Genomic DNA, 23,659 nt, shown 5'->3' on the forward strand with positions numbered 1-23,659 from the left:
CAAGCTTTAATGCTACTAAGAGAACTGGCGAAATTCTACAAATGATCTTTTCGTCTGGGGGTCTCTCAAGATGGAGTTGGGGAATTTGGGTAAACTCTTCCAAGACCCGTGACTGTGTTTCTCAATAAGGGGAAGTATGTTCTTTCACAAACTGCATGGTGAATCAATGTTGAGGGACATTCAGGTGAGTGAAAGAGGTTGTGAGGTGCATTACTGGTGGTGCATAACTGGTGGTTATCAGAGAGCACATTTCATGTTTAAAGAGAGTTAAATGTTGGGAGAAAAATATGGAGGCAATTTTGTGGAGAAGGGATTATTTATTAAACTGTCTTCTGATGATCACTTAGGCCACAAGGGGCAGGAATTTGATTAGCCTTTGCATTTAAATGGCCAGACAGTTTTATTATTTCCAAGAAATTATCTCAGTGTCTATTAGAAAAAAAATGCTACAGAGGGTATGCCCAGACATTACACTATCTTAGAAACATTCCTTGGGACTCTGAACTTCCTAAATGCTCTTCCAAATGTGATAATCTGATAACATAAAGTTTATGGCTTCAAGTTCAAAAGTATTAAGAATTGGAATAGAGTCTGGAATGGTCCTGGATAACATATTTGATTCATAAAACCAGCCCTTAATACGGTCAAATTTACATAGGTGAGCCATAGACCTTGCCCTCTTAGCTTAATGACATACATTCATTTTGTTACTTTAGAACCTGTATTAGTTTTGAGAACATTGGTTATTGGTATTTCCATAATCCAAGGAACAATCAGGATGAAAGGTTTAATATCCTACAAATGAAAAGAATACAACATGCTTCTTTTTTTCAACAACACACTGGTTACATTTTTTTCCTTCTCCACCAGTTTCAAAAATCAGTTACTATTTCGCCTCATTGATAACATACTTATTTCTTGGATTCTGGAATTTAATGTGTTAATGTGAGGTTGTCACATCTGGTCTTTCAGCCTAACTGGAAACCCAGTAAGATGTTTGTGCTGATATGCTTTCAGGCACTTTTGGGCACTCCCAAAATACTGCTTGATATAAGTGGGATAGTGTAACTGGAGACCAGTCCCTAGGATTTCTATTTTTTTAAAACTGATTTTTCCATCATTAATACTATACTCCCAAAATATGGGAAGAAGGTGAAGTGATCATTGAGGTTAAATTCACGGTTGGTTTCTGTTTTATATCTCCTCTGGGTGTTTTTCCAACATGAAGCTTTTTGGTAACATCACAGCTGGTCAGTATCAAGACAGGAAGTCAGCTGACATTGGGTTAGTCAATATGATCTTTTACCCTTCCAAAAGCGGGCTTTCTGGAGTCAAAACAACCTTTCACTGGCTCTATGAACTGTCACTATTTTAAGACATGTCAAACATGATTTATAAAGGTGCACATGTGCCACAGGCCAATTGTTTGATTGGTGTTGAGATTAATTAATTGTTAATTGAGATGAGAGCGAACACCTATGTAAATCAGTTCAGTTCAGTCATTCAGTCGAGTCCAACTCTTTGTGACCCCGTGGACTGCTGCATGCCAGGCTTCCCTGTCCATCACCAACTCCTGAAGCTTGCTCAAACTCATGTCCATTTTGATGGTGATGCTATCCAACCATCTCATCCTGTGTCATCCCCTTCTTCTCCTGCCTTCAATCTTTCCCAGCATCAGGGTCCTTTCAAATGAGTCATTTCTTTGCATCAGGTGGCCAAAGTATTGAAGTTTCAGCTTCAACATCAGTCCTTCTAATGAATATTCAGGACTGATTGCCTTTAGGATGGACTGGTTGGATCTCTTTGAAGTCCAAGGGACTCTCAAGGGCCTTCTCCAACACCACAGTTCAAAAGCATCAATTCTTCGGTGCTCAGCTTTCTTTATGGTCCAACTCTCACATCTGCACATGACTACTGGAAAAACCATAGCTTTCATTAGATGGAGCTTTGTTAGCAAAGTAATGTCTCTGCTTTTTAATATGCTGTCTGGGTTGGTCACAGCTTTTCTTCCAAAGAGCAAGCATCTTTTAATTTCATGGCTGCAGGCACCATCTGCAGTGATTTTGGAGCCCCAAAACATACAGTTTCTCACTGTTTCCACTGTTTCCCCATCTATTCGCCATGAAGTGGTAGGATCAGATACCATGATCTTAGTTTTCTGAATGTTGAGTTTTACGCTGACTTTTTTACTCTCTTCTTTCACTTTCATTAAGAGGCTCTTTAGTTCTTCTTCGCTTTCTGCCATAAGGATTATGTCATCTGTGTATCTGAGGTTATTGATACTTCTCCCAACAATCTTGATTTCAGCTTGTGCTTCATCCAGCCTGGCATTTCTCATGATGTACTCTGCATAGAAGTTAAATAAGCAGGGTGACAGTATACAGCCTTGATGTTCTTCTTTCCTGATTTGAAACCAGTCTATTAGTCCATGTCCAGTTGTAACTGTTGCTTCTTGACTTGCATACAGATTTCTCAGGAGGCAAGTCAGGTGGTCTGGTATTTCCATCTCTTTCAGAATCTTCCACAGTTTGTTGTGATCCACATAGTCAAAGGCTTTGGTATAGTCAATAAAGCAGAAGTTGATGTTTTTCTGGAACTCTTTTGCTTTTTTTATGATACAACAGATGTTAGCAATTTGATCTCTGGTTCCCCTGCCTTTTCTAAAACCAGCTTGAACATCTGGAAGTTCATGGTTCACATACTGTTGAAGCCTGGCTTGGAGAATTTTGAGTATTACTTTGCTAAAGTGTGAGATGAGTGCAATTGTGCTATAGTTCGAATATTCTTTGGCATTGCCTTTCTTTGGGATTGGAATGAAAACTGACCTTTTCCAGTCCTGTGGCCACTACTGAGTTTTCCAAATTTGCTGGCATATTGAGTGCAGCACTTTAGAATTTGAAGTAGCTCAGCTGGAATTCCATCACCTCCACTAGCTTTATTCATAGTGATGCCTCCTAAGGCCCACTTGACTTCGCATTCCAGGATGTCTGGCTCTAGGTGAGCGATCACACCATTGTGGGTATCTTGGTCATGAAGATCTTTTTTGTATAGTTCTGTGTATTCTTGTCACTTCTTAATATTTTCTGCTTTTGTTAGTCCATACCATTTTTGTCCTTTATTGTGCCCATCTTTGCATGAAATGTTCTCTTGGTATCACTAATTTTCTTGAAGAGATCTCTAGTATTTCCCATTTTATTGTTTTCCTCTATTTCTTTGCATTGATCATTGTAAATCTATTTACCTATATAAATAGTTAGATACAAATGATCCTCTGCTTATGGATTATAATTATGAATTAGAGTGGGCTAGGATCAAGTCTACTGCAATAACTATTTAACATTTTAAAAGATAACTTCAGATTTAGCCAAAAACAAATTTATTGTTACCTAGCCATAGTCACAGAATAATGAATGGGAAGGTATGCTACTCAACCTAGTAAAAACTGGAAGTATATGATGATTACAGAAAAATACTTCAAGTCACAAAATGCTATGGATAAAAGAACTCAAGAATATCCAATTAGATTTAGGGCTTACATTGGACTTTCATCATTGATTTGTTTTACTCATCTCTCCATAGTTCTATATGCTAGAATTCTATTATTGAATAGAATTTTAGATACAGGATTTGCTCATTTCATATATTCCCCCCCACCTCCTTTGGAAGTTTAACATATTTCCTGATATTTTGGGAAGCAAAAGTTTAACTTGAGAAAAGAAGATGGGACTGTATCTGCATTTTATAGGGATATTTGGTCCTTAAATGAAATGTATTCATCCTAACCTCCAGTGAGCTCTGGGGAATTCATCTGCCTTAAGGAGACAGAGTCAGCATTTCTCTATGTACTGTTGTGGTGGGCTAATATTTTGACATATTAATTGCCTATCTCTTTTCCTTATTTCCTTTCTCTCTGTTCCAGCAGAAAGTGAAAGATCTGTGTTAATTGTTCCAGGGGAGACCCTCCCTGGTGGCACAGTGGAAAGAACCCACTTGCTAATGCAGGGGACACAGGTTGGATCCCTGGTTGGAGAAGATTCCACATGCCGTGGAGCAACTAAGCCCATGAGCCACAATTACCGAGCCCCAGCGCTAAGGCCTGCAAGTCCTAACTATTGAGCCTGTGTGCTGCAACTGCTGAAGCCCACATGCCTAGGGCCTGTGCTCCGCAGCAAGAGAAGTCACCGCGATGAGAAGCCCGCATGCAGCAATGAGACAGTAGCCCCCGACGGCATGTCATGAGGCAGAAAGCAGAGGTGAATACATGTCTTTTTGGCTTTTGTTTACTAAAGGCCTAAATCTTTAGAGGGAAGGAATTTCTAGATCTAGATAGAGGATTTTGAAGAAACAAAAGCAGGTAAGAATTTCCTCCAAAGTGAAGGACTGAAAAGAAATGTTCTCTGGCTAGAAGGGGCAAGGGATACATATATGAGCATGTGTGCACACACACACACACACACACTTTGATGCCTTGTTGGAGTATAAGATTCTAGAGCTGTGGTACAAATCTAGGAAAAGACAAATGAAAGTCCACGAAAGACTGATGTTAACTGTCACTATCTCTCCATCCCACCCTAACTGATGCTAGCAGAATGGGGGCTCAGAATTAGAAATTCTGCTGAATTATAAACGATAATTACATATCCAGCTCACCTGAATTTGTGGGTTGAGATTCACGTTTAACACACTAGTTAGGAAACACTGCTATATCATGTGAGTATGTGTAGCTTTAATGATGTTCATCAAAGAGTTATAGCAAACAAAATGGAAATAATCTAAATGCTATTTAACTGAACTGATTATAATATATGTTTATGTGAAAACTGGGGCTTCCCTGGTGGCTCAGATGTAAAGAATCTGCCTTCCAATGCAGGAGACACAGGTTCTATCCCCGAGTTGGGAAGATCTCCTGGAGAGGGGAATGGCTACCAATTCCAATATTCTTGCCTGGAGAATCTCATGGACAGAGGAGCCTGGTGGGCTACAGTTCATGGGGTCGCAAAGAATTGGACACAAATGATGTTCCAAATACTCTGTGATATAAAATTATGTTATGACATACGGGCAGTAGGATACAATTTTGAAAGAAAAATATATAGGTAGACATAAAGGATAAACTTGGAGAATATATGTTACATGAGGGGCTTTAATGTTTCCCTTTAAATTTTTCTTTAATTCCTAATATTCTACAAATAACAGGTATTTCTTTTATAATAATAAAAATCATAAAATGCAATTAGTTTACACTTTGCACTGAAAATACTACACCCTGCTTTTATGGAAAAGGTCAGAGAGAGAAGGCTCCTGTCCTCACACAATTTTGCTAATATGGTGACTGGAACAGTTGTCCCTTCACCTGCCAGGCTATTATTGTCACAATTATGCTTACAGAAACTGGTGAAAGAGCAAGAAATAAATGAATAAATAAAAAAATAAAAACATGAAATTAAAGAACTGAAAATGAGAAAAACTAAATATAATTTGAGATGGAGAAAAATGAAAATACTCTTGCATTTTCTCTTTTAGCCTGTGCGTGCATGTGTGCTAAGCTGCCTCAGGCGTGTCTGACTCTGTGCAGCCCTATGAACTGTAGCCCGCCAGGCTCCTCTGTTTATGGGATTCTCCAGGCAAGAATACTGGAGTGGATTGCCCTGCCCTCCTCCAGGGATCTTCCTGACCCAGGGATTGAACCCATGTCTCCTATATCGGCAGGCAGGTTCTTTGCAACTAGCTCCACCATAGGGTCTAATGTAAAGTAAGTACTTAGCAATAGTGGTTGAGACTGAAAACAAATAGGGAAAGGAAACTCTGTAGTTTTCCTGAATATAAAAAGGAAGCTGTGGCTTACAAATCTGATTTATTTTCTAAATAAAACATCATTATTATTATAAAATATAAAAATATAAAACATTATTATTAGTATTATTATACATATTTTCTAAATAAAAACATTGGAGTTAAGGAACTCCAACATGTAGATTACTAAGTATCAGAATGGATGAGTATTTATTATTAAATAAGATGATATATGTTCTGATGAGTTCTAATTTTGATTTAATAATGAGTTTATATATAATATTAGCATATATATAGTCTACATTTGGAGGAGAACTAGATAAGTAAATGTAAAATGTATTCTGTAGAAACAAAAATTATAAATATGGCAACATTTAATTTGAATTGTTACATATTAAAAGTATCTGAACTAGTTATTTCTCAATGCTTTTCTATAATTAGTAACAAATATACATAAATCAAATTAGGTAATTTAAAATAATGCATTATTATTTAGCACTTAAATACTTCCTATTATTAGAAAGTATTTAAGTATCAATATGACAAATTCATATAATATCAATATAAGTTATGGCAACAGGAGATTAAATTACATTGATTTTAAATTTCACATATTATAAACTTAAAATTCTCATAAGAAACTCCTTTTATTATATTTGAAAAGTGAAAGAGTTACTCACTCAGTCGTGTCTGACTCTTTGTGACCCCATGGACTGTAGCCCTCCAGACTTCTCCATCCATGGGGTTTTCCAGGCAAAAATACTGTAGTGGGTTGCCATTTCCTTCTCCAGGGCATCTTCCTGACTCAGGGATCGAAGCAGGGTCTCCTGCATTGCAGGCAGAGCCCATCATATGAGCCACTAGGGAAGTCCTTTTATTATATTTACTCTGATCAGATTGCTATACTTTCAGCTGTTTTCCTCAAACTGAAAACAAACCTGGAATTCTTATTGACACAAAACAGTATGACTCAGTGGGTAAAGAATCTGCCTGTAATGCAGGAGACATAGGAGACATGGGTTTGATCCCTGGGTCAGGAAGATTCTCTGGAGAAGTAAATGGTAATCCACTCCAGTATTCTTGCCTGAAAAATCCCATGGACAGAGGAGCCTGGTCGGGTATAGTCAAAAGGGTCGCTAGGGTTGGATGTGACTGAGCAACTAAGCATGCCTATTAGCTCTCCAAATACTTGTGGTTTCTTGGTCCGTCTTAAAATTGTACTTACCCTTGGGAATGTTGCTGAGTTTATTTCGTTGAAGAATAAGCAACTTTAGAAATGGAAGCCGATTTCTCAAGCTGCCTCTGTGGCGTTTCACCCATGAGGACTTAAAACTGGGTAGATCCAATAATACTGAGTGAATGGCATTGTTGCTGAGGTTTAATATTTCCAAAGCATGAAAATGTTCAAGAGAGCTTAAGGTTATTTTTGATATGAGATTGTTACTAAGGTCCAGGTGTTTTATGTTCCATTCTTCTTTCTTCATGTGAGTTTGTAAGAGAACCCTAAAGAAATTGGAACTTTCATCCACTGTGGGTGCTATCTGTGATATGTCCATGGGTATTTCATGCTTTCGAGCAAAAGAGCAATTTGTTGTAAGATATCCATTCCATTGGCACTTGGAATTGAATAAAATACTGCTTTTTCTTGATGGGTTTGTCATTGTGTCAGTAAAATAAAGACCTATAACCATGGTAATCACTCTGAAACACAGGTTTTTCATAATGCCTGGAGAAAGAAAAATTGAATGACTTATGTACAAACAGCAAATAAGCAGAAAATTTAATTTTCAATTTAAGACTTAGCAAAGTTATCTTGCCTTGATTGTCAATTTAAGTGGATGTTTGATTTCTTACAAATCGAGGTAAAATGTAACTGCCAAAATGGTATACACTATGGTGTAAAATTATATTTGTGTCACATTTTAAAAGAAAGACCCTCACCCCCAACTGCTCTCCACCCCGATCTGTCAAAAAATACATATTCGCTTGGGTCTCACCTCTGTCTGCTTTTCCAGGACCATTCGCCCTACAGTCTGCTTTAGACTGAGGGAAACCTACCAAGATTAAACACTTCCGTGTTCCTTGCTGGTCATTAGCACTGAGTAAAGTCTATTATGCTTATCTTACAGCACTGTAATCAGCCGTGCGCTTTACCATGTGAGTGACAAGTCATCTAGTTACACTAAACCACAGAACTGTATTGGTGAAAAGTTCAGCTCGTGAAAGAGACTCATGATTATTTTAAATGACTGGAGGAACTACAAGCTTTGTCTTTGTGGCTTTGGTGACCTTTCAAATCCTCCTGAAATGAGACATACACAACACTAAAAAAAGTCGGGGGGGGGGGGAGTTATAAAAAGGATGCTTTGCCCAGGACCCAAGAAGATGTAAGATACAGAAACTCAAGTATCTTCTTCACCAGAGAGTCTTGAAAGCAATCAAAAGCTTTAAAACAAGTATATACAAATCACAATGCCTGAAGGTATACACAAAAATAATTTTAAAAGAAAAGTAAGTGAATACTTTTGTGATTTAATTACTAAATTCCATTAAAAAAATCAGTGTGTGTACAGATAACCACATGATTCAGCAGGTAGGTTTACAACAAATCACCCTTTCTGCTCTAATGGCACCACTCTCATTCTCATCATTCATCTGAGTGCTAGAATGGGCTAGCTAGTTTTCCTGCCATTTTTACTGCCTCTTGATTTTCCTTCTTGGTTTATCCAATGAACTTCCGAAGGGTTACTGCCCCACAGTACTGTTTTCCTCATTTCATTCCCTCATTCAAAATCCTTAAAGGGATCCTCAGTGCCTATAGTCCAAATCCCTTGGGTCAGCATCCTAGGCTTTGTATTATTTACATAACTTTATGAACTAGTTTTGAAAGCACATGTGGAGTACCTATTGAGACGAGGCTCGTGCACCTCAATATATATGCAGAGCTCATGCAAAAATCAGCTTTTGGTTCACTCTAATTCCAAGCCCAAAGCCCTTTCCTCTTCTCAGTTCAAAACCTACGTATGTCCTTCTAGATCTATCACAGATCCTATGGCCTGAAGACCCTTTTTCCTGCTTTGGCCTCTATTTTATCCAGAAACCTTTCAATAAATATCTATTGAATGAATGAATATATGTTAGTAACATTCAATTTGACAGAATATCAATACTATCCTGCATTGCTTTGCATCTGTTTTAAACACCCCAAAAGACAACAGCTCCCAGATGGTAAGGGCCATGTTTTTATATATATACACATAAAGAAAAAGTTCCCCCACTTTTTAATATTTTTAATACTCTTCAGTCATAGGGTTATGCTGTATATAAATAGGGCTGTATCTATATCATCAACCTATTTATCATCTAAAATTTATATACACATACAGAAAAAGTTCCCCTACTTTAAAAATATTTTTAATAGTCTTCAGTCTGTCATAGGACTATGCTATCTATAAATAGGGATATATCTGTATCATCAACCTATTTATCATCTATAAATTTCTATATTTTCCCTCATGTTCTATATTTTTATGTCTGCAGTCTGTCATAGGGTTATACTCTGCTTGGATAAATGAATAGATGGAATGAATGAAACTTACCATTTAACTTTTTAAACTTTGGTGTCATATAAGGTCAAATCTCCCATATTTTGAAGGGCATCTAAATTCAGGTACACATGGCCATGAACTGCAAAGGTGCCCTACAGCATGGAGGAGTGATTGATTTTTAAAGTGTACCTCTTATGTAACACCAGCAATTGAATTAATTTGTATAGTCAGAAAGGTATTTGTTACTACAGTCAAAGCTTAAATCATCAGTATACAATTATATAGCAAGCTAATGTCACAGTATCAGCGATAACAGAAAAAAGTCATCATTCATAGGCATACTATAATTAATATTAAAGAGAAACATGTGGTTGAAAAATTTTTTAAGGGGACTTAAAAAAAAATCACTTTTCCCCACTTACCTGATTCTAAGTTGAAGAGATTTATCTGTAGCTAGTAGATTTGACTTCAGAACAGCTGATAAGGATAACTTTATATCTTAAAATGAAAGGTATTAATTCATAAATTAAAAAATATTATACAACAATGCAAACCAGCCATAATATACATACGTCCCCTCTGCATTGTTGTATGGCAGAAACCAACACATCGAAAAGCAATTATCCTCCAATTAAAAATAAATTCAAAAGATTTTATATATATATAAAATAAACTTCTATGTTAGGTAAGGAACATCTGAGAACTCTGGAAATATTTTCCGAGACTATTGGAGACAATTAGGTAAAATATAAATCTATAAATGGACACATTCAAGCTGAAGTTATGAGGAAGCAGTTAGAAATACTGGGTGTGTCAGTGAGAGGCAGGGAGAAAGCAGTAGAAAAATCAGAAAGTAGAACGGAAATGAGTCCATTCCTATATGAAAGTTACCACAATTAGAAGAAAAAAGCACAAGAGGATAGTTTTGCCAAGATGTAGAAAGCACACAACAGGAACACTGTTTCTTGGGCATACCTCTGGTCCTCAGGGATTCTTTCCAATGGGCTCTCTCCAAATCATGCCAGGTGAGGATTTTAGACCTGAACCTCTGAGGCTCCACCCATCAGCCCTGGAGCCCGCCCTCTGGCAAACCTTTAACCCTTTCTTATCTAAGCTCTGGCCTCTCGCAGAGAGGACAGACCCTGTAGTGCATATTTCCCTGGGATGCTGGGGAAAAGCCACCAGAGAGAGAGGCCTTCTGCAGTGCAGAGGGCAGGACCTTCCAGACTGGGACTGTACAAATTCTCACTCTGAGCTCTAGGATTCCAGAGAGATGACATAAATACTGGGGGTGCCCAATTCTCAAGCTGTTTAACATGTTTATAGGAGTGAGTAGAAACCTGCCAATATTCTAACAATTAAAAACTCAACAACAATTTTATAGAATCTTTATTGTAAACAGAGGTCATTAATAGTTATTACAAACTGAATCAACTGAAAGTCAAATTAGTAACTCAAAACAGATTTATATGTTTATTTTTGTATGGCATAATTTGTAATCTTTGCCCCCTCAATGCTTTGAAAAGAAGTTACTAAAATTATTAGCATTCCAATGGTCTCTCTTTTTTTGTCAAGTTTAGCACCGTAACATCCTCATTCTTTTAAAGAACTCACTCAAAAGCAGGTAGAACTTTCATTGTTCATTCAAAACTATCATACACCATTTTTTTTTTCATAATGCAAAAAGAACACAAGTATATTTTTAAATGTTACAGACAACACAGACAGTCCCTACTGTGTTGTTTTGCATTCTTCCTACCTGCCCATTAGACAGCCTCTAAAATACCTTGCTTTCATTTCATTTGTCCCCCCCGTCATTGTCATCTACCTCTAAAGGAGCGCAGTTATTTAAACAAGCGTGGGATGCCCCATTTTCCTGGGATCTTGTCTGACTTGTCCTCTACTCACCCTACGTCTGTTGCCTGTCGTATCAGTGCTTGATGCAGGGGAGGAATCAGCAGAAGAGGCGAAGTTAAGAATTCAGTTTATAGAAAAATACCATCTGATGGGAAGAAAGAGTAGCTGAGGCTTTCCTGTTACACAAAATGGATGGTTTGTTCTTGTTCTGCTTCCCAGGGAATTTTTATGTTTTGATGAAGAAGCAAAAGCTACCTGTAAAGTGTCCTAAAATACTATACCTGTTACCTTAACAATCAGTTCTTTAAAAATATCAAAATATTCTCTCATGTCCAAAGCACTTTATGGAAATGTATCAAAAACAAGTTATTTCTCAGAGAAGTAAAAATAGATTGTTTCATGAATTACATTCAATAAATAATACTTTGTAACACAGTGTTTTGTGGTTTTTGTAAAAATATTTATCTAAACAAAACTGCAAAGCAAATCTAAATAAAGCAGACATGTAATGAATGTAAAATTTACAAACATACTGAGCTGCTGAATGAAAATTCCAATGTATTTTTTCTGAATATCATTCAGATATTAAATGAAACTGAATATATTCATATGGGTTTTGAATATCACAACAACTAACAATACCCAGAGGGCATAAATTTCACTTCCTCTCTTTTGTTCTTCACTTAAAAACTGTATTCAGTAATAGGCTCTCTACTGTATTCTGGTTTGGTTTTTCTATCATAGAGACTGTGACAATACTGATTTTCTCATCTATATAGTTCAAAGTGTCAAGGACAGAATACTGTTATAATTAAATGCAAAATGGGGATTATGGTTTATCTCTGCTGCCTACTTTATGGTACACTACTTTGAAGTCTCTCTTCCTGATGTTGCATGTGTGTTAATAATACCAGAATTCCTTTTAAGTCAAATATGAAACACATTAAAAATCAACAGGCTTGAGGGTTGTAAATCATTACAATGGGTGCTGACATCAGAAGCAAAGATCAATTCTCATCTTACATAAAAATTACTTGTATTACTTCCTGCATTAGTGCCCTTTAGTCCAGTGCTTCCTGACTCTTCTCAAGATTTGGCACATATTAAAAAGGTTAATATCTGTCTGGCTCGCTGGGGTAAACTCACCAGTCATCTCTGGCCAGCGGGGCTCACCTGGGACATGACCTCCCGGTCTCCCACTATGCCACCCCAAAGGCTGAGGTATACATATCTTGGCAACCCCTTTACCCATTCAGGCACCCCAGTTGGGGAATGGGGGTAACCCACAACTATGACCTCTCTATAGTATAATATTTGGGAATTGGCTTAAGAAGCTTTAAAATCTGACATTGACTGGTCAGTTATTTGACATGAGATTGATTTTCTTTTATCTAGAGTAGCACAACTGTTTTGATTCTTATCTGCATAGGTAAGTCTGAATTAGCCTCTGTTCATCTTTCTTGAGTTTTAAATACCTAAAAATCCAGTACAATTGCGATAAAAAGAATGTGGTATTTAGAAACAGGTCCATCTAGGTTTGAATCACATCTGAATTCCAATCTCAACTCTGTTCTTTCCTCAGGCAAGTTTCTTAACTTCTCTAATCCTCAGTTTCCTAAATGGGTCAACTGGGATACCATCTGCTTTTGAGTCTGTAGTGAGAACTAGACATTACATGTGCAATGCTTAGGACAATGCCTAGCAGTGTAAGATGCTCAATAAGTGACAGCTATCATCATTTACTAGTTAAAGCTGAGATGGTGCTTTCATTTCAACCACATTGCGAACACAGTATTTAACAAGTAAATCAATATTTAATGAGTGAACATTCTCTTGAGTATTTTCTTCCTAGTGCAAAACTAAGGAACCATCAGTTCAGTTCAGTCACTCAGTCGTGTCCAACTCTTTGTGACCCCATGGACTGCAGCACTCCAGGCCTCCCTGTCCATCACCAACTCCCAGAGTTTACTCAAACTCATGTCCGTTGAGTCGGTGATGCCATCCAACCATCTCATCCTCTGTCGTCCCCTTCTCCTCCTGCCTTCAATCTTTCTCAGCATCAGGGTCTTTTCAAATGAGTCAGCTCTTCGCATTAGGTGGCCAAAGTATTGGAGTTTCAGCTTCAACATCAGTCCTTCCAATGAATATTCAGACTGATTTCCTTTAGGATGGACTGGTTGGATCTCCTTGCAGTCCAAGGGACTCTCAAGAGTCTTCTCCAACACCACAGTTCAAAAGCATCAATTCTTCAGCACTCAGCTTTACAGCCCAACTCTCACATCCATACATGACTACTGGAAAAACGCTGTGACGAGATGGACCTTTAGTTCCTTACTATCTCCCACATGTGAAGCTCTTTAGTGACCTCACTTGTATGTGGGAATATAGTTGAAAGTAATACACTAAAAATCTCTCTTTCCTCTTAGAAACCAAGAGACAGAACATGTAACATTTATTGATGGTGTACCTTTAAATATCTTAAGTGGGTCTATCCCCATTAGTTACCAAAAGTTACTTACAGTGAGTCTAAACAGTTGCTTCATCCCTTTATCCTTTAGACAGGAACAGTGGCATTAAAAAAATACTTCTTTAAAGATTACTTTTGATTATATTCACTTCTCTCAATAATTTTAGAGAACTGTAAATTGAAGATCAGTGCAACTCAATGAAACGTATTAGAATTTAGGCTCTCTGAGACTATCTTAAACATGGAGACTACATAATAGATGCCGCAGTGCACTGCAGAGAAAATAATTATGAGTTATCACAAACTCCGTAAAAACATGATATGCGTGCCTCCTCTTAAAAAGATAAAAAGTCAAGTCACAATATGAATCTACTGATGTCCTCTTGGGTTCTTCTAGTACGGGTCTCCACAGGGGTTGTCTGAGGTCTGGCAGCCCATGTTCTGACCTGTCACCTGCACTCTGAAGAGCATTCCGTCAGCGCACATACAGAGTTTGTAACGCACCCAGTCATCACTACCAAACTGGTCTCCACTGGAGGAACTTGGCAGGCGAGCCGTGCTGACCATCACAGTTCCGTTCAGGATGATGCTGTTTTCCTATCAGGAGAAAAATCATTACAGTTTATTTACACCCACAAGAAGGGACAGAACAAAAATAATAAACAAAACTCACTGAAATATGAGCAAGAATAGAAGGTGGTAAGATAGAGTAAACTCATGACCAAAATTACAACAAAAAAAATCCCCAAACCAATCAAAATTCGACAAGTGACCACTTAGTAACTGTTCATAAGGTGTATTTATACACTTAACACAATTTACTTCTCAGTTAGCTAAAAATTATATCAAAATTCCAAGTGCACATAAGACTGACACTGATCGAGTCTCAGATCTTTTTCATTTGCTACTGCTTAAGAGAGTTTTAACCAAGTGTCTGATTGAGATGTTTCTGACAATGAACAGAAAAAGAAAAACTAGAAAACGTTTCTCTCTTAGAGAAAAGTAATTTTAATTTCCAATGATTTTTGGTAACACCATAAATGAAGATTCAAGCCACATAATTTTGAAGACCAGATACTCAAAGACTGCCTGGAAGTTCTCCTCTTCAAGCCCACTGTCCCAGAAGCACTATTGTATTGCAGACTCTTTTTCTCTTTTGGAACTCCTCTCTCTCCCTTCTTCCCTTTTCTTTTCCTTCATTCAGTGATTAATTTTTAAATGTCTCCTGTGTGTCAGACACTATTCTTGGTGTTGAGTACATAGCAGTAAACAGACAGGCAAAGTTCAAGTCCTCATACACTGATGTTTTACTGGGGAGGGGCAGACAATAAACATCTTAAGAGGTAAAACAATCATCATCTGAGAAGAGCAAGTCAGGATAAGTAGAGAAAGAGTGACCAGGTGTGGTTCTACTTTACCGAGGAAGGTCAAGGAAGGCCTCTCTGATAAGGTCACAGTCTGATGGAAACTGGGTCACATGAGGGAGAAGGGCATGTGGGTGACGGGGCAAAGGAAAGAACAATATGCACTCGGGACTTGTGTTCCAGGAACAGACAGGAGGCCAGTGTGGCTGAAGGAGGTGAGTCACCAAAAGAACCAGGGGCCAGACACATGGGGCCAGGGAATGGACTTTGGATTTTATTCCCAATCAGATGGGAAGACATTTGGAGGGTTCTGAATAGAGAAGTGACATGATCTTTTAAAAAGGATTTCTCTGCTATTTTTATAGAGAATTGCGTACAGGGATGAAAGAGGAGGCTGTTTCAGCAGTGCAGGCAGGAAATGATGGTGGTCTGCACCATGGTGGAGGAGGTGGCGATCATCAGCCAGGCTCTGTACATCTTCTGAAGGTAGAGCCCGTGGGCTCTGCTGATGAACCAATGGGCACCATTTACCAAGATGGGAACACTAAGAGAAATACATGTTTGGGGAGGGAGGGAGGATATGCAGACTTTTAGACGTGCTGCGTTTGAGATGCCTATTAAACACTGAAATGGAAAGGTGGGAAGGCAGTTGGATATATGAATCTTAGTTCAGGGGAGAAAGAAGTTCCAAAGTTGAGAGTCATCAGCTTATAGAGGGTGTTTAAAGCAATGAGAGAAAGTTGATTATGAAGTGATGGAAACAGTTAATTGATTATGTTAGTGACGTTGTTGTTGTTGTTCAGTTGCTCAATCGTGTCCGACTCTTTGCGACCCCATGGACTGCAGCACGCCAGGCCTCCCTGTCCATCACCAACTCCCGGAGCTTACTCAAATTCATGTCCATCGAGTCGGTGATGTCCTCCAACCATCTCATCCTGTCGTCCCCTCTTCCCCCTGCACTCAGTCTTTCCCAGCATCAGGGTCTTTTCAAATGAGTCAGCTCTTCGCATCAGGTGGGCAAGTATTAGTTTCAGCTGCAACATCAGTCCTTCCAATGAATATTCAGGACTGATTTCCTTTAGGATGGACTGGTTGGATCTCTTTGCTGTCCAAGGGACTATCAAGAGTTTTCTCCAACACCACAGTTCAAAAGCATCAATTCTTTGGCACTCAGCTTTTTTACAGTCCAACTCTCACATACATACATGATTACTGGAAAAACCGTAGCCTTGACTAGATGGACGTTTGTTGACCAAGTAATGTCTCTGCTTTTTAATATGCTGTCTAGGCTGGTCATAACTTTCCTTCCAAGGAGCAAGCATCTTTTAATTTCATGGCTGCAATCACCATCTGCAGTGATTTTGAAGCCCCCCAAAATAAAGAATGCTTTATTTTTAAATTTTATTTCCCCATCTATTTGCCATGAAGTGATAGGACCAGATGCCATGATCTTAGTTTTCTGAATGTTGAGTTTTAAGCCAACTTTTCCACTCTCTTCTTTCACTTTCAAGAGGCTCTTTAGTTCTTCTTCACTTTATTCCATAAAGGTAGTGTTATCTGCATATCTGAGGTTATTGATATTTCTCCCGGCAATCTTGATTTCAGCTTGTGCTTCTTCCAGCCCAGCATTTCTCATGATGTACTCTGCATATAAGTTAAATAAGCAGGGTGACAATATACAGCCTTGACATACTCCTTTTCCTATTTGGAACCAGTCTGTTGTTCCATGTCCAGTTCTAACTGTTGCTTCCTGACCTGTATACAGATTTCTCAGGAGGCAGGTCAGGTGGCCTGGTATTCCAATCTCTTTCAGAGATAGTACATGGAATTGAGATAGTATATGGAATTTTCAAATTTTGTTCCAATGCTGCCATCTTGTGGTCATGTAATTTTACTTTCTTTAAATTTGTAAAGCAGGTTTTTTTTTTTTTTTTTTTTTAATGGAAGTATAGCACAAGCTGGAATCAAGATTGCTGGGAGAAGTATCAATAACCTCAGATATGCAGATGACACCACCCTTATGGCAGAAAGTGAAGAGGAACTCAAAAGCCTCTTGATGAAAGTGAAAGAGGAGAGTGAAAAAGTTGGCTTAAAGCTCAGCATTCAGAAAACGAAGATCATGGCATCTGGTCCCATCACTTCCTGGGAAATAGATGGGGAAACAGGGGAAACAGTGGAAACAGTGTCAGACTTTACTTTTTTGGGCTCCAAAATCACTGCAGATGGTGACTGCAGCCATGAAATTAAAAGATGCTTACTCTTTTCAAAAGCAGAGACATTACTTTGCCGACTAAGGTCCATCTAGTCAAGGCTATGGTTTTTCCAGTGGTCGTGTATGGGTGTGAGAGTTGGACTGTGAAGAAAGCTGAGTGCTGAAGAATTGATGCCTTTGGACTGTGGTATTGGAGAAGACTCTTGAGAGTCCCTTGGACTGCAAGGAGATCCAACCAGTCCATCCTAAAGGAGATCAGCCCTGGGATTTCTTTGGAAGGACTGATGCTAAAGCTGAAACTCCAATACTTTGGCCACCTCATGTGAAGAGTTGACTCATTGGAAAAGACTCTGATGCTGGGAGGGACTGGAGGCAGGAGGAGAAGGGGACGACAGAGGATGAGATGGCTGGATGGCATCACCGACTCGATGGACATGAGTTTGGGTAAACTCTGGGAGTTGGTGATGGACAGGGAGGCCTGGTGTGCTGCGATTCATGGGGTCGCAAAGAGTCGGACACGAGTGAGCGACTGAACTGAACAGTTAATTTACAATGTTGTATTAGTTTTAGGTGTACAGCAAGGTGATTCAGTCACACATCTGTTTTTTTGGGTTATCTTCCATTATAAGCTATGACAAGATTTTGAATATAGTTCTCTGTGCCATACAGTAAATCCTTATTGTCTAGTTTATGTATAGTAATTTGTATCTATTAATCCCACACTAATTTCTCTCTCCCTGCCTGCCTTTCTTTACCCTTTAGTAGCCATGTTTGTTTTCAATGTCCATGAATCAGTTTCTATTTTGTATATAGATTCATTTGTATTATTTCTTAGATTACATATATAAGTGATAGCATATCTGTCTTAGCACATTTTTTTAAAAAAGCAGTTTAATTGATAAGATTCTTCCTAATGATTAGCCACACACTTAAAAACCAACCTCTGATATTAGCTGAAAGATAAAGCTAATTATCTTTTTAACACTGGCTTCTTTTTCTTTAACTGTGGAGATATTGGGGTGTGTGTGTGTGTGTGTATGTATATTTCAAAGTATGTCACATTAACAACAGGTAGAATTTTTGAGTAGAAAAAATTAAAAGATTTAGGTAATTTGCTAATGGGTATAAACAAATCAGTCACAGCTCTTGCTTCTGAGTTTCTGATGTGGAGAACAGCAGCCCCTCTGTGACACTATTACTCTCTCAGAAGGATGGCTTCTTTCTACAGGGTACACAAAGAATACTCAGCACTGATACTGAGCTTCTGATAAGAATCACATTTTATGTTCATATTTACTATTTATAGACTGGTACATGTTCTTCAGAGGAAAAAGATATTTATGAAAGTGAGAAAACCATTTTTTAAAAGGAAAGAATTACTTTGTAAGTCCTTAGGTTTAAGTTCATCTTTGTTATTTAATGCTTGATAAATTTAATTAGCTTTAGTTAGATAGCATAGAGCAGGTGCCCGAAAGACATTCTGAATAAATATACTTTGACCGGAATTATGAAACAGGTAAAATGTTTTTGGACTTATGGCTCCCTTACATGAAATATGATACCTATTAAAGTTCAGATATAGTCTGTGAGGCACAAAGAAAACTGTGCTTTTCAACAGGTATAATAAAGACAAAATCTTTTTCCTTTACAATTAAATAGATGTATAAATAAAAACATTTTATATATTGACTAATTGATTTTTACATCACTAGATACAAAACCCAGGAAGAGATATGAAATATCTTTAACTGAAAAAACCCCAAAAAAACTTCAGGGCATGGATAGTCATTTTGATATTCTTTAAGAAGGTTTTTTTTTTTTGTTTGCTTGCTTTTTAAAATAATACAGGCATCATTATGCAAAAAAATTTTTTTTAGAAAGTAACAGGCAAGGAGAAATAAAATAAAAAGCATCTGTTACCCTGCTGGCCATAACTAACCATTGTTGACATTTTGGCATAACCTTCCAGGTTTTTATAAACATACATATAATCTGAAAAATAAAAATGAAGTATTTCACACATTGTTTTACAACTTACTTCCACTTCATAATCTATTCTGAACATCTTTCCATGTCAAAAAAATACAAATACACTATCATTTTTCATAACTATACTTTCCAAATATGAGTTTATGTACCCAAGAATCTAGCAATTCACTTAAATTCAAAAAATACTCACAGCCTTTAACTCCATATTACCACCCATGTGGAATTCAATGGTTTTGCCCATAATGAATACGCCTTCATTTCCACGGACAATAGCACGCCCATCAACTTTTATATTTAAGTCACTGGTAGCATTGCTAGTAATCTGAAAATTTAAAAAAAAAATAGTGATGAAGAATTTCTAAATTAAAGTGAGAATTATTATTAGAGATAGAAGAGTAGAAGTTTCAATGAAAAAATATGAAAGGCAAGTGTTTTCATTCATATTTTATAGATGTAAAGAGATGATTTGATAATGATCACACAAACCAGTTGATGACAAATGTAGAACTAATCTTTTCCACTATTTTGGAGTTAATTCTTTCCCAGCACTGTATCAGTAAAACTGCCTCCCCCCATACACACTTTGTAACTCTAGACAGTAATTCTCTTCCATTAATAAAGCAAAGAAAATAAACCATACCCTTTCAGTAGATGCTTTTTGAACATTCAGACTTTTCACTCCACTTGGCAAACGAAACTCATGAGTTTCATAGTCTGTGCTGAATAAGATATTTTGAGTCCTTGGGTCGAAAAACTGCATGCCAATGTCACTTGTAATAGAAGTTTTGTTCTTTTCTACACTGAGCTTTGTTGTCCCTTGCTGAAAAACAATCTTCAGAAAAAACACTTCATCATGAATATGTTTTTGAAAAAGGCTGCATCCAAAATTCATCAAGAGCATTATCAAAAACTCTACAATAACAGACTTTTAACTTCAAGTAATCTTCACTGCCTCTCTCTGACTCCCTCCACCCACTTGGGAGAAGAGTTCTTTCAAACGAGGGCTCACATGCTTATGTGCTGTAATGCTTGGCAGAAAACAGATGGTTGCTGAGCACAAGGACCCAGAGCTAAGATGGGCAGGGCCAGTAAGGATGCTTCCTTCAGGTTCTGGTCAGTTATATTAGCCACTCGGCAGGGGTTGCCACTGACTAGATGGACGTATTTCCCTACCAGACACCCAGAGAGTAGAGATTATTCTAACCTGGGAAGATGATGATTTTTAAAATTTATTTTTAACTGGAGGATAACTGCTTCACAATGTCATACTGGACACAGTGGGGGAAGGCGAGGGTGGGATGAAGGTGCTTTATAAAATGGTTTCTTCATATGGAGGAGAAAACGAGTAACTAAGCATTCTTACAGTAATTATATCTATCCCAGAAAATGTTACCATAAACAAAACCTAGAATATTAAGAAAGTACTGAATATTAATAGATTACAAGGCCAATATTATCAAATATAATTATGAATTTTCTCTAAAGGAAAATATCCATTTCAAACAATCAACTTGAGGTTTTTACAAAGAATTTTTCTCTAATGTTTCTTAAATAATATGGTTACTTACAGGCTGGTTGTTGCCAGTGATGACTAAATTTTCATTTCGCCTTCCTCCTACTGTGCTCTTATAAAGAGGATGTATAACTCCCATGTCAGATACTTGTTTAAATCGAAGCAGACCACTTTCATGAAACTCCATGCTGTCACAGCCATTTGGTCCAATGCGAATCACAGCCCAGATAACAAGTGTTATCTGAAATAGGAATCAAACCCACTGTTGATAGGTAGCATACATTCTTAACACAACTTGAAAGCAAACAGAAAAGGCAGCTGCCAAAGGATTAAACTTCCTAAATGGTTTCATCAGCGACATAAACACATAAACTGGGTTTCCACTTACAAACAAAACCAATTTTATTTTAATCAAGGTATTATATACAAATAACTGAAAGTTAAAAAAAAAGGAAGGAGTTTATTTCTTTCACCCCCCTCTGTATCTTGTCCACTTTAAGCAATTTGAGCTATTTTTGTCTAGAACTTCTCTCCATATTTCTACATAATGTGTGTGTTATGTCTTTACTGATCCATTTTAGATTGTTATCTATTAATCTGTTTTAGCAGATGAGAATTTTAGCTCACTTCTATTTCTTCTCCCCTAACTCCAGCCCACATTACATCCATGTTCAGTATTCTCAGCCATTATGACAATATAAATATTATTCACACCAAGCCAAACACTGTACTATGATGGCAGTTCTTTTCTCGGGCTTTGTGTCTTTCAGAGTTTAACACTTGTCTTTCCCTCATTTGCTTAATTTCTCTGAATACCAGACTAAGTCTTTTCAAACTCTCCAACATTTCTGTAAAATGTCTCTCAATAAAATGTTCTCAAAGTCCAAACCTCTCAGAAAATGTATTCTCTTTTCCTCTCCCAGGAACTCTTTCTGGAACCCTCATCTTCTGCCTCTAGTCTGTTCTGGGTCTGCCTCACAGCTGTTATCCTGAGCTTTCCCTTCCCTTTCACGCTACAGCTTCCTTTTTCTTTCTCCAGGGTAGGGTACCCAGTTTGCTGTATCCTTGTCTTCAACCTTCTTGGTTTAGTACCTTTCAGTAAAGCAGTCACCCATGGCTTCCTTAGGAAGAATGTATGGAAAGTAAATGTTTTTTGAGCACGGCTAAGAAAATGTCTCTATAACCTTTCACATTTGATTGATAGTTTAGCTTGACACACATTCCTAGATTTGAAATTATTTTCTGTCTGAATTTTGAAAGCCCTTGCTTTCCTGCCTGCTAGTTTCCAGCACTGCTTTTGAAAGATCTGATGCCAATCTGATTTTGTGTTCTTTATATATAATCTTTTAAAAAAATTATCTGGAAGATTTCAAGATCTTCGCTTTATTCCTGGTCTTCTTAAATTTTACAGTGATAGCTTTGGTGTGAGTCTTTTTTAGGGATTTGCTGGACCCAGAATGGGCTTCCCAGGTGGTGCTAGTGATAAAGTACCTGCCTACTAATGCAGGAGACTTAAGAGATGCCAGTTCAATCTCTGGGTGGGGAAAATCCCTGGAGTAGGAAATAGCAACCCATTCAGTACTGTTGTCTGGAGAATCCCATGGACAGAGGAGCCTGGCAGGCTATGGTCCTTAGGGTTGAAGAGTCAGATACGACTGAAGCGACTTCACACACACACGTACGTGGACCCAGAATAGTAGTTTTCAAATTTTCTTGATTTATTTGATAACATTCTTCCTTTCTCCAGGGGATCTTCCCAACCCTGGGATCAGACCCAGGTCTCCCGCATTGCAGGTAGATTACCAGCTGAGCCACAGGGGAAGCCCAAGAATACTGGAGTGGGCAGCCTATCCCTTCTCCAGTGGATCTTCCCAACCCAGGAATCAAACTGGGATCTCCTGCATTATAGGCAGATTCTTTGCCAATTGAGCTATCGAGGAAGCCCTGATATTGTGTATATGTACACGGCTTCCTTATCCAGACATCTAACTTTACTGTCATTTGCTACATTTTCTCTATTTCCCTGAATTCCTATTTTCTCTGCGGTTTGGGTGCTTTTGTTCTCAATCATTTCTCAATTCTGGGAGCGTTCCATAAAAATTTACTGATCCCTGTGGCTCTGTGTTCATAGTTAACACAGTGGTTATAAAAAGTTCATGGAAAGGTCTCTGTGTGGGGTGGGGCTAGTAACTGACAGGCTTCACAGTAGGGGATTTAGGTAGCTTTTTCACGGGAACCTGCCAAGTGTCAGCATCTTCAGATCTTGCCCAGAGAATGTAAGCCTGGTGCAGGGAGCTGGAGGTGGGGGATGAGGATAAGGGAGCCTCAAGGCTCAGGGTGCAGGACTCCCCTGCTTTCCTATGGAAACCCATGCCTACCCTCAGGCAGAAAGAATCCTGTCTGGTTCAGCGCAGGGTGAGGAGGGGCAGCTCCGTGACTGCTGGCTGGATGGGGAGCGGGGCTGGGGATCGCATGGCTCCTTCTACAGATTTTTCAAAGATGCTCTCTGTTTTTGGTTTCCCTCTCACTCCTGCTTTTCAAGGAACTTGTACTTCCACTTCCTGAAGTTTTTTTAGGATTCTGCAAGGCACTTCCACCAATGCCCTCTGCAACACCCTCCCCAGCATGCAGTTTCTCTTCTCTGGTAAGTTGCCACTCCTCATCCTCCTTTTTGTCTTCGAATATTATGATTTAGAATTCTGATTGCTTCCCGCTTTCTTCCAAGATACTTCTGCTTCTTGACATTGTAACCTTAGGTTGAACTTCTCAGAGCAGAAGGGGATGAAAAATGTCTTTTTTTTTTTGCCATCTTAACCATAACTTTTCAATAAAATAAATTCAGAACATGTGCTCCTAGTAAAGCTACTTACAGTTTCAGCTCTTTTAATTTAAGTGAAGAATTAGACACAAATGTTT

The 23,659-nt window shown here is 38.2% G+C and overlaps 2 protein-coding genes across 5 annotated transcripts in view; both read right to left on the reverse strand.

Moving 5' to 3' along the window:
- Positions 1-10,412, reverse strand: part of LRRC66 (leucine rich repeat containing 66) — a 28,080-nt gene extending 17,668 nt beyond the window's left edge. Inside the window, exons 1-4 of one of the 4 annotated variants that reach the window (XM_069594094.1) lie at positions 10,317-10,354; positions 9,764-9,839; positions 9,393-9,493; positions 7,019-7,519 (exon numbers count right to left, since the gene is read on the reverse strand). In XM_069594094.1, coding sequence (XP_069450195.1) covers positions 7,019-7,519; positions 9,393-9,420 — 529 coding nt within the window. In that variant the 5' untranslated portion in view covers positions 9,421-9,493; positions 9,764-9,839; positions 10,317-10,354. Of the gene's footprint in view, positions 1-7,018; positions 7,520-9,392; positions 9,494-9,763; positions 9,840-10,316 lie in introns of all 4 variants that reach the window. The other 3 variants (XM_069594097.1, XM_069594095.1, XM_069594096.1) reach the window with 3 other exon arrangements.
- A 300-nt stretch (positions 10,413-10,712) lies between these two features.
- SGCB (sarcoglycan beta) overlaps positions 10,713-23,659 on the reverse strand; it is a 28,353-nt gene continuing 15,406 nt past the window's right edge. The window contains exons 3-6 of the mRNA XM_069594098.1: positions 20,799-20,984; positions 19,871-20,062; positions 19,421-19,552; positions 10,713-14,262 (exon numbers count right to left, since the gene is read on the reverse strand). Of these exons, the coding sequence (XP_069450199.1) occupies positions 14,059-14,262; positions 19,421-19,552; positions 19,871-20,062; positions 20,799-20,984 (714 nt within the window). The 3' untranslated portion in view covers positions 10,713-14,058. The remainder of the gene's footprint in view (positions 14,263-19,420; positions 19,553-19,870; positions 20,063-20,798; positions 20,985-23,659) is intronic.

The sequence above is a fragment of the Ovis canadensis genome, chromosome 6 (assembly GCF_042477335.2).
Source record: "Ovis canadensis isolate MfBH-ARS-UI-01 breed Bighorn chromosome 6, ARS-UI_OviCan_v2, whole genome shotgun sequence".
NCBI lineage: Eukaryota > Metazoa > Chordata > Mammalia > Artiodactyla > Bovidae > Ovis > Ovis canadensis.